At 41.9% G+C, this 16,514-nt stretch overlaps 1 protein-coding gene and 1 long non-coding RNA gene across 3 annotated transcripts in view; both read left to right on the top strand.

Moving 5' to 3' along the window:
- Positions 1-16,514, top strand: part of LOC133071865 (uncharacterized) — a 69,522-nt gene that overhangs the window by 40,648 nt on the left and 12,360 nt on the right. The window contains exons 2-4 of one of the 2 annotated variants that reach the window (XR_009696548.1): positions 7,619-7,736; positions 8,804-8,872; positions 11,387-12,891. This is a non-coding gene — a long non-coding RNA (uncharacterized LOC133071865). Of the gene's footprint in view, positions 1-7,618; positions 7,737-8,803; positions 8,873-11,386; positions 12,892-16,514 lie in introns of those variants that run through there. The other variant, XR_009696549.1, reaches the window with a different exon arrangement.
- Positions 6,433-6,624, top strand: SMIM43 (small integral membrane protein 43). The gene has a single exon (XM_061164791.1). The coding sequence runs from the start codon at positions 6,433-6,435 to the stop codon at positions 6,622-6,624; it is 192 nt and encodes a 63-aa protein (XP_061020774.1).

A 16,514-nucleotide genomic window follows, 5' to 3' on the forward strand; every position in this document is an offset into this window, starting at 1 on the left:
TACAGAAGACCCCAAGGAAAATTATTTTTCACATATACGAAATAGCAGTGTGATTTTCTGCATTAAGAATATTCAACTCTTCAGGAAATAGTTCTTTAGGAAGGATATGTACATGCCTTCTTATAGCGTACAGTCAAAGTAGATTATTTAAATACTTTAGATCATGTGGTAATGCTCTTGTTTTACTCAAAATAAAACATATTTATATGGGTGGTAAACATATAGAATGGAATATGTATTAGTCAAAGATCTCCAGAAAAACAGCAGAAAATAGGAGATCTAGTGAGATAGAGACAGATAGATATGGTTTATTATGACGAATTGGCTCATGTCATTATGGAGGCTGAGAAGGTCCACAGTCAGTGAGCTAGAGACCCAGAAGAGCTGAAGGTGTAGTTCCAGTTTGAAAAACAGCAGGATTCTATTAATAAGAAAGAGATATGAGGTGCTTGGTAGGCAACCAGGGATGTCCAAGGTCACCCAGCTAGCAAGAATCGAGGCTAGGATGCGTGTCCAAGCCCATCAGGCTGGGAACACCGTACAGTATATAGCACAGGGACGGGTATACTGGGCTGGGGCCCAGGTCTGCCACCGCCAGTCTGCACCCCTGTGTCTGTGTGTGCCTGGAGGACGGCTTGGACCCCAGGTCTGGGAATGCAGGCCCTGCTTGTTGGGTTGTCAGAGCTCACAAGGTGGCCTTTCACTAGGGGAGTATGCATGACAACAAATTACTTTTTCCTAATTCTTTTTTCCCCTGGGGCAATCCAGTTTTAGCCCTGTGTGTGTACATTATTCTGCAAGCCCACAGCTCTGATCATTATCAGCTCACATAGAAGCTTGCGGACCTTCCATTAGTGGTGACAGTTTCACCACTGTCATTATTAAAGTTGTGCTGAACAAAGGGCGTATTGCTTTCTATAATGCTCAGGCGTTTCATTTTGCCGCATGACATGGTAATGATCAAGTCGAGGGTCAGTCACAGTCACATCAGCTTTCTCCAATGTTCCTGCTAACTTGCTGGAAAGAGTCTGAATTAAAGAAATAGCATTTGGATGTTACCACATCTGTCACTTAATATTTTTCTTTTTTAATATTGGACAGACTTGGGTATCTTCCTTTGTGTTTTGAGACATTTGAAGCTAAGGACGGGATCTAGAGTTGCTGTTGTGATTGTTTCCATAGAATTATTCTTAGTGGTGAATCCTGGATTCATGGTCTACCACATAGCATGATCTCCACCATGCCCCTCAAATAAATTTCGCCCATAGATTTCCTTCCCTCCCTTCTAAACTTCCTTCCTTCCCTCCTTCCCATTCACTGGAATTTCTAAATGTTTATATCAGATTTAAGCAGCCCATCAGGCACATTTTATGTATTTCCTTATAGCTCATTTTGTAAGCATTGCAAAACTGCCCAGCTCATTCTTTTTGGGATGGAATGGGGGAAGAGATGAGGGTGTTGGAATGTTACAGTTACTGTTGATTAACTTTAGATGACTCGCCATGATAGAACAACTCACTTTTCTCTCCTACAGTAGTGAACATTCTCATAGATTTTCTAATTCTGATCTTGAGGGTTTAGGGATGATAAAGTATATAAAAGGCAATTCCAGGGAGGCCCAGATGAATATGGTGTTATATCTGTATGTGAGGCAGGGGCAAGGGAGATAAGGCGTCGAAGGAATGTGGATAGTTTGGAGCCATTCAGAGTTGCCAGGATCACTAGGACAGATTCAGGCCCTGACTAGCTAGGACAGAGCTGCTTAGGGCCTGGAAACTTCCCTAGAGCATGGACCTCATTCCCAGCACACAGACGGGCACTTTAAAAGACATTCCATCTAAGCAGAAACCAATGACCCAATTTGTATGGTCCACAGTATCTGTTACTTAAAGACCCAGTGTTACTAATCATGATCAATAATACATTTTGAGGCCGTGGTGCACAATATTTTTTTCATTTCCTTTGGATTTATTTCAGGCCAAATTGAGTCGGCCTTGTGAAGCTACCTGCAAATGTCTTTTTCTCTATCTCCTACTCTTACCCTGCCTTTGTATTAGGGAAGTTGCTTCTAACTAGCAGGTGCCCCCAGTAGGTAGGTTCCATCGTGGGATCTTGACAGATTTTACAGCCCTTTCTGAGTGTCTTCTCAGGGCTCCAGGCTCTTTAGAGACACACAGTTACAGGGCAGCCTCTTCTGTTACTGTTAATCACTTCCCATAAACACCTTTGATGCTCCTTATGATAAAAGACCCCCCTTGCTTTCAGAGGTGAGAGTAAGGAAGAACAAAGGAGGCAAAGGGTTGGAGAGCCCCATCCTGCTACACACCATGGATGTCCGTGGGCAGGGACTTGGAGCAGTTGTTTTGAGACTCCTGAAGAGGGGATGGAGGAGTTGAAGTTGTGCCTCTGAGTGGTGGATGAGGCTTGCTGTGTTATTAAAGGATATGCAGGGTCCCCTCTGTGGGCAGTGCAATTCCACCTTAGCAGTGTGTGCACCAGGGCTTTCTCTTTAAATGATGTAACTGGTCAAGCTCTTATCTACAGCGAGTGTCCTTCTGGTTTTTTAAATTCATGGATTTGCTTTCTAAGGATTTCTATTCAATGCATATTTAGGTGGAGAAAGATGGTATCTTATTCCTATGGAGTCACTTGTAATAATGTGAACTGAAATTGAGACCATCTTATGAGATATATAAATATGACCAGAGGCTAAAAAACATTGGGAGCATCTAATAAATGTAATATGTTATTTTTGTGGCAGCAATATTATTTTAAATACAAATTTTATTGAGAGTGAATATGAGTATTTATTAGTCAATATTTATAAATTCATTTAAGCTGCTGAGATAAATGGATAATCTAAATAGTTACAGTTAGGAAGGCTGAAGTGGATTTGAGTTTGGTGACATAAAATCCTCATTTCTTGGCCTCTTTCCTCGGCATTCTGTAGGGAAACACGGGTTCATTTGAAGCTTCAACCTTCAAGATTTCAAAGGAAGGAGATGAGATATATGTAAGCAGAAAGTATGTGTCTCTTTGTTTCTTTCAAGTTTGACACTCAAAAAGAAAACAACAGTCATTGATTTGACAGTCAAAGACAAGAAAAGAGCACTTTCCCCCATGAAATAAATAAGGGTTGAGAGTGCAGCCTACTGCTTAGCAGCTGTGTGGTCTTGGGCAGGTCACTTAACCTCTGTGTGCCTCAATGTCCATCCTTTAACAGCGTGACTATCCAGTGGCAATGTGCCAAGTGGCATATGCCTTTTCTGCCAGACACCTTGTTGGTTATGAGTGCTTGACATAGGCAAAGTGTGTACGTCATACTTCCTTTTTCAGTCAGTATTCTCGTCTGCAAGCTGTCATTAACCACTAATGCTTTTCTGCAATAAAGAGATTTACTGGAGAGCCAGTGGGGGTTCAGAGAATAGGAAAGAGGCAGTTTAGAAAAAGGGCAGGAGTCAAGGATGCCGCGGACGCAGCAGCAAGAGCTGTGCCTGTCCCTCCGGGAGCTGGGCTGGCCTGGGAGCCCCTCTGCCCCTTCATGCATCTGACCTCCAAACATGTTGTCCTGGCCCATCTGCTCCAAGCTTCAGAGTCCTGGAACCAAGGAAACGTGGGTGAGATCCTGGCAAGGCTCTTCCTGCCCTCCCTTCACTGTATCAGGAGTGGGTAGATGTATCTGACCTACTTGATTTCCACAGTGGGAGGTGGCAATGGAGACCAGTCACTGGGGTCTGTCCTTTTGCCAACAGTACATAAAATAGAGAATTCTACCGGTCGGAATATGTGGTGCCTAGAGCAGAGGTGTGTGGATTCTGGGTAGTCAAAAAAAAAAAAAAAAATCACAGCTATCTGCTTTACTCATGTAAGACTTCAGATTTTCCTCAGTAACTCCATGAGGAGTGATATGCTGGTAAATGTTTAACAACTGGTTCTCTCGCCCTGATTTGTAGCACTTGTACATTTCCACAGGGCAAATGCTCCTACTGTGGCCAATTTCAAGCTACCTCCATGACATCAGAGCGGCTGGAGATACACAATAGTGTACCACTATGTAAAATTTCAGGTATATAGCTCGGACAGATATATAACCTCCAATGCATAGATGATAGTAAAGTGTGGTGAAGTAATTAGAAAGTGATGAGTTTTGAGTATTCCTTACCTTTGTTAACATAATTTATTTAATTGTAAGTTCATACAATAAGGGAATGACCAGGTGGCTCAAGTGGTAAACAATCTGCCTGCCAGTGCAGGAGCTACAGGAGACATAGGTTCGATCCCTGGGTTGGGAAGATCCCCTGGAGGAGGAAATGGCAACCCACTCCAGGATTCTTGCCTGGGAAGTCCCATGGACAGAAGAGCCTGGTGGGCTACACTCCATGGGGTCACAAAGAGTAGGACATGATTGAGCACTCATGCATGCACTTAAACGATTTCATTTTTAATGATAGCTGTATTTTAGCACATGGTTTGCAAAATTTTTGAAAAAAGCTTTGAGCCAGTTCCAGCATTCTATTGCCCATGAAGTGGATCAGTAATGTTATTGAGAGAAACAGAGAGACTTGAGAGTTTCCTTACACAGTAAGATGCTTGGTGGAGAGGCCTAGGGCCTGGGGATTTTGCAAAGCAGTAAAATGGGGACTCTCAGCAACAGAATAATAATAGTGTCTGTCATTTACTTAGCAAAACACATTCTTACTCAACATCCCAGTCATTTTTGATCCTCACAATAAACTCAAGAAAAAGGGAAGCAAGATATGTAACAGGTGAGGTGATGGAAAGTCCAAGAACTGAAGTGACCCCTGCCATGTGGAGCTGAGACTAGAATTGGGACTTTGAGATTTCCAGTTCACAGCTTTTCCCATGCTATCCTATATCTTTGAACCCCCTGCCTTTACTAAGAGAGCCACTTATTGCAGACAGCCCATTAAATAATCTGGGATGTTGTACGTCAGCCCTTATTCCCCAAATTCATTTCAGGGGCCTCTCTTGTGTCTTCACAAATAAGGAATGGAATAAAGTCGGAGGCTCACAGAGTGGGCAGTGATGACCCATTGTGTTAGCAGCTTTGATAGCTGTACCCCAAGTTGGCCACCAACGTCCCCTACATCGAAGAGGGCTGACCTGTGTGACCGATTCCGTACTGCAGGAGTGACAGCCTATGCCTTCTGAAGCCAACTGTTAACGGCGCTAGGAGTGACAGCATATGCCTTCTGAAGCCAACTGTTAACGGTGCTAGGTGCTACAGCTTCTGCCTCCTTTCGGACCCCTGGGGGACGTGCCCTCAGCTCTGGGATCCTGTGCTTTGCAGGTTGCCGGCAGAGGGCTGTGCAACACCCAAGCAGCCCTGTGGGGAAGCCCACACTGGAAGGAACTGAGACCCCCGACAGCCAGCACCACTTGCCAGCCATGCAAGTGAGCTACCTCGGAAGTGGGTTCTCCAGCTCCCGAGAAGCCTTCAGAGGACTGCCTCTTGGGCTAACATCTGATGGTAGGCTCATAAGAAACCCCAAGTCAGAATCACCCAGCAAAGTGCTCCCAAATTATTGACCCACAGAAACTGTGAGCTATGAAGAACGTTTATGTTGTTTTGAGCCGCTTAGTTCTTGGGTAATTTGTTACACAGTGGTAGATAAACTGGATTTTTTTTCAGAGCTGTACCATATGGGCTGTGGGTAATCTTAATTACAGAGAGGTGGTAGGGGCTTAAGGAAGCATTTTAAGTAAATTGTTTTTTGTGTTGTTTTTGTTTTCCACCAAAGAAATTGGATTCTCAGTCGACCTCAGAGGGCTTTGTACAGTTTAACTTGAAATGCATTTTTCTCTTTAATGCTTTTCTAAATGAGTGCCGCTCTATACTGAGGACATTTGCAAGTCTGAAGAGCAAGGCAGCTTGAATTGGCATTCACTCAGGCACCCTTAAGTCATCTCACAGCCCTTTGGACCCCGCCTTCGCTGTCGCTTTTGGGTCTCTGGGCCATGGCTTTGCCTGCCCTTTGGGAAACCCTGGACAAGGGAAAATAACGAAACAAATCTACTAGAAAGGGGAAAGGGTAGAGACCCCACTAGATGTTGGAAGTGGAAATCTTAAAATCATTTGCAAAACATCAGCCCCAACACCCGCTGGTGTCTCCACCCACTGAAGTTCGAACCTAGAAAAATCTGCTCATGTCCCCAAGAGCTCTGGAGAGGATCTTGGCGTAGAGAGGCTGTTGTGCCTACTGGGAGGGTGGGAGCCAGGGTTACACTGGCTCCTTGGCGCGTTTCCTCTGAGCTGGACGAGGCTGCGTGTGGACCTCCGAACCGTGGCCCAAGACGAGGCGCCCTTGCGCGGGCGGGAGGAGCCTGGAGGTGGGACCCTGCAGGCGCGCCTCACCGGCAAAGGCAACCGGCGCCGAGCGCGCACGGCTGCTGAGCGCCGGCGCCTCCAGCATGGAGTGGGAGCTCAACTTTCTGCTCTACCTGGCGCTCTTCTTCTTTCTGCTCTTCTTACTTTTCCTCCTGCTCTTCGTGGTCATCAAGCAGCTGAAGAACTCGGTGGCCAATACGGCCGGGGCGCTCCAGCCCGGGCGTCTCTCCCTGCACCGGGAGCCTTGGGGCTTCTCCCGCGAGCAAGCGGTGTGACGGGCGCCGCGCGCACACTGGCGGGAGGGCACGGAACCGTGTGGGCACCGGGCCGGGGCTCGCCTCCATTCTCTGGCCGCACGGCCGCCCGGGTTCTAGGGCCAGGCTCGGCTGCCTCGCTGGCAGGTCCGTTTGGGCATGGGAGCTGTTGGCAAATGGGCGAGTTTCTCTGTTCCTCCGGGAAGCTGAGGGCTCACGGCGCGCTGGGATGTCAGGGATGATGGGTGCCTGGGGTCTGGGCTGGTGGTGTGCTTTTAGGGAGGGGCCCTAAGCTTTTCCGGGGCGGGTAGAGATACGGAAAAGAGAGAAGTTCAGCTTTTGAAGCTAGAATGGCTTTGAGCACCCGCTAGCTCTTCTTTCTAGTCCAACTGCATTTTTATCTTGTACCCCAGGGATCCAAAACTAAATTATTCAGATGATTCAGTCCAGGCACTTTCAAACAAAACCGAACGTCAACCTAACCTTTGGGATAAGAGACAGGAGAAAACAGGCCACACTGGGAGTATTCCACATACTGTTTGAATGTCTGTGCTGTGGTAGACCCTACGTGGGGTTCAAGCAGCGGTGCGCGGGAGAGAGGATTGAGTGGCCCATTTGTTATGGGGTATCTCCCCTTCCTCCTGATCCCTGCTCCTATTCTAGACTCCGACCCTGTAGGTGCCTGCAGATTGCTGTGGCGGGTGGGTTTAGAATCAGCAGGAGGGTGAGCGTTAGAGTTGGAGTCACTGGGAGGTTTCTTGGGGTTGCCATGGAGGGCTGAAGAAATGAGGCTATTTACGCGTGGTAGGGCAACAGGGATGGATAACACGGGAAGATCGAGGCTGACGGTTCTGCCAGGCTGTCCTAGGGGATTAGAATGATGGGCTTAGGCTGTCCTAGGTGATTAGAATGGTTAGACTGATGGGCTGAAGTAACTTCTCACGCGGGTGCCCTAAGTACCCTCGGGCAATGTCAGTTTGGGAATGACCCCATCTTCCAGGCGCTCTTTCCTCAGCCTCGGCCATCTCAGGTTCTGGAGCGGAGCTGCTGCCCTGCGCTGCTGTGTGGAGGACGCTGGAGGTCCAGGCCGGTAGCCAGGCGGGCGTCACCGGAGACAGGCGGCTTCTGCCATGGTAAGCAGGGACCACCCTTGGTTTTGCTTTGTCCCTGGGTAAACTTCTAAAGACACAGGCCCTTACAAAGGTGAGGGTTTAGGATGAAGGAAATGGGTGCAGTGACATAAAGGGCTCTCTCCTTCCCAGAGCCAGTGAGCTTCTACAGAGACCAAGGAGCCAAGCCCATTCCCAACCTAGTACAGCATCTAGGTAGAGGATCATAAAAATTAGAATGGGATGTGAGAAATGATTGCGGTTGATAAATATGCCCTTTTGGAAAATAGAACAGGGGTTCTTAAAGTTGAAATATGTAATGCAGATATAGTTTGTCTTTTCAATAAGGGAAGATTTTTGGTTCAGCCATGTTTATGGTAAGATAAGCCATCCATATCATGACTGTAACACTGAAAACACTTATTAATTTTAAGCACAAAGACAGACCATGTAAAAAGGCTAAAAACAACAAAATGCTAAGTAGTAACCTAAATTGAGAATATGAAAGTGAAGTGGAAGACAATTATTTTAATAATTCGGTAGAAGGGAAAATAATCTCACTACTTATGGGGAAAGTTTTGGTATGAAACATTCAGATAACTTCCTACATTTTCTATTTCACTTTACTGGAATGGAGCTGTTGTGAATAAAGTAAGCAGTTTATTTTAAATATAAGGTCATAAGTAAATTCATATATATGTATATATATGAATTCATGTATATATGAATTTTAAATATGTCATAAGTAAATTCATACATATATATGTATGTATATATATGTATATATACACACACACATACCTCTCTTTATGGGAGGTATAATAAGACTTTATTTGAATCCCAGAATCAACTACAGTGATTCTAAATTACACTTTGAACAGTAGTTCTCTAATTTGTTGACACCTCAATAATGACATTTAATTATACAGTTGTGTGGTTATTACAGACTTTGAAGATGAGTGTAGGAATAGTTAATAAGCAGTAATAGCTTATAAGGATGAAAACAATCACTTCAACTTTATAAATAATCAGAATGCAAATTATTGTAACCACATGTTTGACTTGATTTTATAATCCTTTATTCTTCCTAGTAATGCCACTGGTGTCCAAAAGTTTAAACCGCCCCTGACTCTTCTAGACAGGAGACTAGAGAACTCAGGGTGAGTAGTTTGCTGCTATCCCAGTTTTAAGTCAATTTCTTTGCTGGTTCTATTAACTCAATTTCCTACTAAAGGAGTGGTTGCCTTTCTCTTTTGTGGCCAGTGCCATTTTACGACCTACTCAGAATCTAATTCATGAGTTACTGAGTTCCCATTTCTACAGGCAAAAATGAACACGTACTCCTTTTGTCCAATCTCTGCCTTGAGCCTGCCCTAAACCCTAGGAATTAAAGATTCTCATACTGCCTTGTTCTATTCATTTATTCAGTCGCTGGTTTTCAGAACCCAACATAGACTGATCTCACCTTAGAACTACTTTTTAACTCAAATTTTTTGCTACCTGTATACATTCTTTTTTCAAAAAAGATTATTTATTTACTTGGCTGTGCCCATATTGGCATGTGAGTTGCAGCAATATCTTAGTTGTGGCATGTGGTATATAGTTCCATGACCAGGGATTGAACCCAAGCCCCCTGCATTGGGAGCTCAGAGTCTTAGTCACTGGACCACCAGGGAAGTCCCAACCTGTATACATCCTTGATCTAGTGCTCCAGCATCCACAATGGTTTAGGTGATAGGCTTGTAGATATTTATTGCTCCATCCGCTGACCACACCCTGGTCCTGACAATCACTACACTAAGTCTGTTTTTGAAGACAGTGTACATATGAGCTAGACATTAAAGCATTTGAAAAGTCAGGAACATTTAAAATAACTGCTCATTATATAAGTATAACTTGATTATAGAAAATTGCTATATTTTATTTTCAGTAAGCAGTTTTCAGTGATTCTTCAGCAATGTTAGAAGCTGAGATGAATTTCTTACATTATAAGGAAATGGGCCATAATTCAGTTGTTATATTAGTATTCTATTTCAACTGTTCTTATTTCACTGTTGTTTCTAAATTTCAGCTATTTTAAATGACTCAAATTTTATTAGGATGATCTTGATTGTTTCACTGATTTCCATACTTGAAAATACAATTAATCTGCAGTTCTACTTGAAAAGATAAACATTTTATGTTGGCTAAGAATGCCATCACAGTCACACCTGAAATCTAAAATATCTAATAAAGTCAATTCCTGTGTCTGAACTTCAGTTTTAAGCACAGCTGTAGATGCAGGACTGATGCCATCTGGTGTGATTCCACAGAATAAGAGAAAGTTTTCCCAGAGTGTGCCATGCACTGGCTTTTCTGGGAATGACAAGGTGCCAGGATTTGTTTTTGGTTCACTTGCAGGGGTGGAAACTTGGAACTAGGTGAGTTAAAAAAAAAAAAAAAGCAATATCCCATTTTTAGCTTGACATTTCATGTTTCCAATTTTGCCTATAGTTTCAGAATAAGTGCAATAGAGTCGAACATTTTTAATGGCCAAAATTCTGAACATTGTCAATGGTAAAACCATTTAGGATAGTGGTAAAGCTTTTTTATTCTCCATACCTACTAATATAGGGACTTGCAGAATACTAAGGGTATACTGATGTAATGCAAAGAAAGTACTTGCAGAATACTGTACTCTGTTTTTAATTTTTATAACTCCTCTAAGGTACTTGTGCTTATTTAAGCTAAATCCACAATTAATTAAAATTCTGAGACCATTAGGAAATTGCTGTCAGATGTCTATGTTACATACAAGGGAGAATTAAAAGTTGAGTTGTAGGTTGTTGATGTTGATATTTCTTTTGGGGGGGTTTGAATTAAGGAAATCAATGATAAATTCTTCATTTTTTACTTTGTCTATACAAAATAAAGTTATAGATGAAATGATATGATTAAGTATCTGAGTAGTTAGCATCTTACCATATGAGAATTTGGATAAGCAGAAGGGTAGACCTGTGTTCAGAAGAGTAATCAGAACATAATAGACACTCAAAGAAAATCTTCCTGATGGATTAATCTAAACATCCTCTTATTTGCCTTAATAGCAGCTATTTTATACAATAAACCTGCTCATTTCCTCCACCTCTGGTCTGTTGAGGCTTTGGTGGGTTCAAATAAACTTTTGTTCTATTAATATGATTCTGCTGCTGCTAAGTCATGTCAGTCATGTCCAACTCTGTGCGACCCCATAGACGGCAGCCCACCAGGCTCCCCTGTCCCTGGGATTCTCCAGGCAAGAACACTGGAGTTGGTTGCCATTTCCTTCTCCAATGCATGAAAGTGAAAAGTGAAAGTGAAGTCACTCAGTCATGTCCGAATCTCAGCAACCCCATGGACTGCAGCCCACCAGGCTCCCCTGTCCATGGGATTCTCCAGGCAAGAGTACTGGAGTGGGTTACCATTGCCCTCTCTTAATATAATTCTATGAAGTTACTTAAACTTACTGAATATGCACATATTCTTCAGGCACGATATTTTTTCCTTGCAGAGGAAAATTTTCTTTTTGGTGGTCTGCTTTGTTCTCGGGTAGCGTGGAGGCTGCGGGGTCAGCTCCTGCTGGTACTGGCTGGTTCAGCAGCTCACAGGCATCCGGGTCAGAGTGGCCCCTGAGACTCCTGCGGCTTTTCCCTTAGGTTCCAAGATGGTGGTTTCGGTTCCCAGCAAGAAGACGGAGGAAGCCCGAGGGGAAAACAGGGCATGCCAGTGTGAGGCTACCTCTTTTTAAAGAGCTTTCTCCGCAGTCCAACAACTTTTGCTCACATCTCATTGGCCAGATGGTGTCCTTGGCCCCTGCTATCTCTAAAGATGCCTGAGAAATGTAGTTTTTGTAGGTGGACATGTAACCACCTTCAACAAAAATCTGAGTTTTCTTCATAAGGAAGAAGGTAACGGTGTATCTTGGGTGAACAACTTGTAGTCTGTGCCCTGAATACAAAATACAGTGGTAAAGAGGCATAATGTTTGAGATGGTTCAAAACGGCAGCTCCTTCACAACTGGCAGCACACCAAGCAGACTGCTGTGTCCGAGAGTGACCAGAGTGAAGACAGGCCAGGTTTTCTCATGAAACACTCACAGCACTGACTGCTGTCTCAGCCGGTGTACCTGTCCCCACCAGGCGTCTCCAGACGAGGACCCTGGGAACCAACTCTTGGACTTTCTCAGAGGACGTGCTTGCTTCTTGGAGGCTTGAAATGAGATGAGGAATGTTGTACCTTGCTGCTTTTACATCTGCGTTGTTTATCTTTTCTCTAATCTTCCTAAAAATTTTTTGGTGTAGTCTAGTTGTGTATTTGATCCCCATGAAAGGATCACTCTTTTCATGTACAGGGGAGGGTAATCTATGTAAAGAAAGGCTACTTTACTCCCTGCTGTGTCTCCACCACCTCATCTAGGAATATCATAGAAGAATTGCTTCTCGGAGCTGCCTCCATAAACAGCCTACATCCTGACTGAGCAAAGAGAGAAGAAACACTTCCCACATCCAGGGCTGTGCAAAAGAACTTTCTGTGATGACAGAAATGTTCTGTATCTGCAGTGTCTAATACAGTAGCCACCAGCCACCTGTGGCTAGTGAACGACTGAAATGTCACTACTGTGATTGAGGAAGTAAATTTTAATGTTATTTAATTTTAAATACCTTAAATGTAAATAGCCACATGTGGCTAGTGACTAGTGTTGTAGACAAACCTTTCTCTTTCTTGTGTTTTAGAACTTGCTGGGTGTGTGTGTGGGTGGGGGGGTGGTTGAATAAGTTGTATGCTTGGCATTCCATGGTCTTCACTATTCCACCTTGCCATCAAACTTGTCTCCCAGACACAGAGGAAAACTGGTATTTTGGAACTAAATTCAGATGTTACTTGACATTTACGCATTGAACATATGTATTTGTATGTGTTCCTGTGTGAATAGAATGGTCTTCTGGGAATAGGTCCTGTGATTGATTTTTGTGATAACTGATGATGGGAAAGTGGTGGTGCTGGTCACTTTACTTTCCTAGTGAACATTATGTGTTCCTTGTCATAGTCAGTAGAGATTCTGTTGCGCAGTTCATTCTGTTACTTTATTTTTGTAATACTGTGGCTGCTAAATGATTATTCCATGTCGTTTTCCAAAATACTTTCTGGTTTATATTTTTTAAAAGGCTATGAAATAAAAAATAGTAGATCAGCCTTATGTGTAAGTGAATTATTATTACCCACACCCTTTGAAGAGTTAATTAGGATGAGATAAGTGGATGGAAGGAAATATTTATTTTTGTATCAGATTTTCTTTATAATGGGTGTGCCTATATGCCAGTTAATGTTACCTTTTAAAAATATTTAATGATTCTTTCATTGTATACAGAGTTTGGGTAAACTGTGGGGAGGCAGTGGTATCCAATTAACTCTCTCCAAGTCTCTAGATGTTTTTCTACACTGAGCGTCTCTTGACTCTTGCTTTAGTGTCCTGAATTGTTTGGGTTTGTCTGTCTTTTATTATTGGGTTATTCTTAAAAATATCCTGGACACTGTTTCTTTATCTAGTGTGTGCCTTTTTTCTCTAGTTTGTGGATAGCCTATTCATTGTCTTAACATGTCTTTAAAAGAGAAATTTTTATATGGTTGATTGATGTTGATATATGGCAGAAACCAACACAATATTGTAAAGCAATTATCCTTCAATTAGAAATAAATAAATTTTTTAAAAAGAGGGATTTTTAAATTTAAATTTCTCTACTTTTTTATGTTATTGCTTTCTATGTACTCTTTAATGGAATTCTTCCTTTCTTTTGAGTCACAGAAATATACTCCAGTGCTTTCTTCTAGACTGGAAGTTTTATAGTTTTAACTTTTACTGTGTCTGTTATCCACCTCAGTGTAAATTTTTGTGTATACTATGAGGTAAGAATTGGCTTCTTTCTCCCCTCGCCTCATATTTTTCCCCCTTTCCTTTCCCTATTGGATTACTTTGGTCTCTGTCACAAATCAAAGACCATATTAATGTGGGACTATCTCTGAGCTCTCATTTCTGTTCCATAGAGTCATCCTAAACTACTACCTCACTGTCTTCCTTACTGCATTTTCACAATAAGTCTTGGTATTCACCACAATGTTGTCAATCCTAACTTTTGTAATAAACTTCTACTGAAGATTTAGTCTGTGTGCATAAAGACACTTGAATAATTTCAGTTGAAAATATTTAAATTCTATAAGAACCCCCCCACCTGTTACCATGCTTCCTTTATTCTAGCTTATAGCTCCACCTGTGATCTAAATCTAGATCTGGAGTAGAACATGGTCCAAAAAATTGTCATAGGTAGAAAATATCCTTTTTTTCCCCCTGTTACTAGAATTGAGAGAAAACTGTACTTTAAAGTGATACAAAAAAAAAAAAAAAACCAGGAAGCATAGCAGCTTTTGAGTTGTTAGGGTCCCCGCTTCTTTACCAACAGAAGTCTGGCCACAGATGGATTGCCTAGCTCAGGTATCAGGACATTCATTTAGATGTTTTCCCCTTGTCTGTGTGGTGTCTTGACCTTTGAGTAATTGGGTCATGCTGCTTAGAAATTTGGCTGAGGTGGTTTTATTGGCACCAGATCATGTCTCATGCTCCATTTTATTTGCATGCAGTTTTCCAGACTTCCAGTTTTCACATGTTCTTGTCCTTTACATGTCTCAACTGGGGCCTCATTGGGAAGTGTCTTTTCGTTATAGGAAGAGTAAAGGGTCTCATCCATCTCCTACAACTATAATCTCACTCTGTTCCTTGGAGCTAACAGTTCTTAACAGTTTGCCACTTATCTTTTGAGATCATTTCCTGTGTATTTTCATGGTCTTACCATGTGACTTTGACATTGAGAGACAAGGTCTGTGTCCCTTCCCCTTGAATCTGGCAGACTTGTGACAATAGAAATTTTCAGAAGCAACACTGTCTTGTCAAGCTTGATCAGGAGAGGCAATGCAGTCTCTCCATTGTTTGAGGAAATATCTACTTTTGGAGCCCTGACTCAGCATGTAATATGGGAATATTCTGAGTCTATCATTTTTCTGAAGAACCCCAGGTCCAGGTCCCATGTAGGTGCCGTAGTTGAATGTTCCCACAAACACCTCAACGAATGACGAGTCCTGCCAGCTGAGCTTTTAGGCTTCCTTTAGCAGAGACCAGGCCGTCTCACTGTGCCTTGTCTGACTTTTGGTGGTTGCCTTAAGTCACTGAGTTTGGGAGAGTTTGTTATAGCAATAGTAACTGGATAATATGTCTCACAAAGTTGTACAGAGTACTCAGCAGTGTAACAAGTACATGCTGTTTGAACATTAAATTTGTTGCCAGTTTTCTACAGATTGTACTTATACAAGTGTGATTGCTGGGTCAGTTGGCTTAGAAACCTCAAGAGTCGGTAGATACTGACGATCTCCATCCTAGATGACTATACCAGTATACACCTATCCATGTTCCTACACGATTTGACATCACGGATCTCTTAAAAATTTTGTGTTGTAGTGAAAAAAAAAAACAATAAAACCTCATTGGTTTGATTTGAAAGATTATGAGGGACCTTGTCCCTCTTGTTTTATATTTATTGGTAATTTTAATTTCCTCAAATCTAAATGCCTATTCATGTATTTTACCTATTTTTCTAATAGGGTATCTTTTAATAAGTAATTTATATATAGAGAGAGATATAATGACTATGTATATAATATATTCATATACATAAGATGATACATATATAATGATCGTATGTTGTCATTGTTGTTTCATTGCTAAGTTGTGTTTGACTCTTTGTGACTCTATGGACTGTAGCCCGCTAGGCTCCTCTGTCCATGGAATTCTCCAGGCAAGAATACTGGAGTGGGTTGCCATTTCCTTCTCCAGGAGATCTTCCCGACCCAGGAACTGAACCTGCATCTCCTGCATTACAGGCAGATTCTTTACCACTGAGCCACCAGGGAAGACTGTTATAATGATCATATACAGTATATAAAATCACTAAATGCATATGCATATATACATACAATCATTAATCATTCCTCAGCTGGAAGTTGAAAATATTTTCTCCTGGTCAGTTGTTTGTGTTCCCTTTACTCTTGTTAATTCTGCATTTTGAAGATCTTTTTAATTTATAAATTTGATAGGTAAAAAAAGTGATTATTTGTTGTTTTTATTAGAATTCATTCTATTATTAGTTTGAGTATTGATCATTTCTCTTTCTTCTTTTGTGAGTTTCTTACTCATGTCTTGCCCATTTTTTCTATGGGTGCATTTTTTAGTTTCTTACTAAATTTTTTGTTGATATTTATTTTTCTTTTCTTTTCTTAAAGAATTTTATTTATAAATGTGAACACAATGAGGTTAAGGCTTCTGCCTCTCCATAACTACCAGTTTCCATTTCTTCTTCTTGGATACCAGATTCTTATGTATTTTTGTAGAGTGATAAAATATATTATATTCATTCATATGTATTTATATATTTTAAATTTACATAAATGAAGTCACACTTATATGCACATTGTTATATTTCTTGCTTTAAAAAAAGTGTAACAATTATTCCTTACTTATTTATCCAGCAAATATTTATTGTGCACTCATCGTGTGTTAGGCACCATCCAAGTTATTTGGGATTTGAAAGTGAAAGTGAAAGTCGCTCATTCATGTCTGACTCTTTGAGACCCCATGGACTAAACTGTCTGTGGAATTCTCCAGGCCAGACTACTGGAGTGGGTAGCTTTTCCCTTCTCCAAGGGATCTTCCCAACCCAGGGATCAAACTGGGGTCTCCTG

The sequence above is a fragment of the Dama dama genome, chromosome 17 (assembly GCF_033118175.1).
Source record: "Dama dama isolate Ldn47 chromosome 17, ASM3311817v1, whole genome shotgun sequence".
NCBI lineage: Eukaryota > Metazoa > Chordata > Mammalia > Artiodactyla > Cervidae > Dama > Dama dama.

Bases quoted from the DNA above. Each gene is read 5' to 3' on its own strand.
- SMIM43 (XM_061164791.1), top strand. From the start codon at position 6,433: ATGGAGTGGGAGCTCAACTTTCTGCTCTACCTGGCGCTCTTCTTCTTT.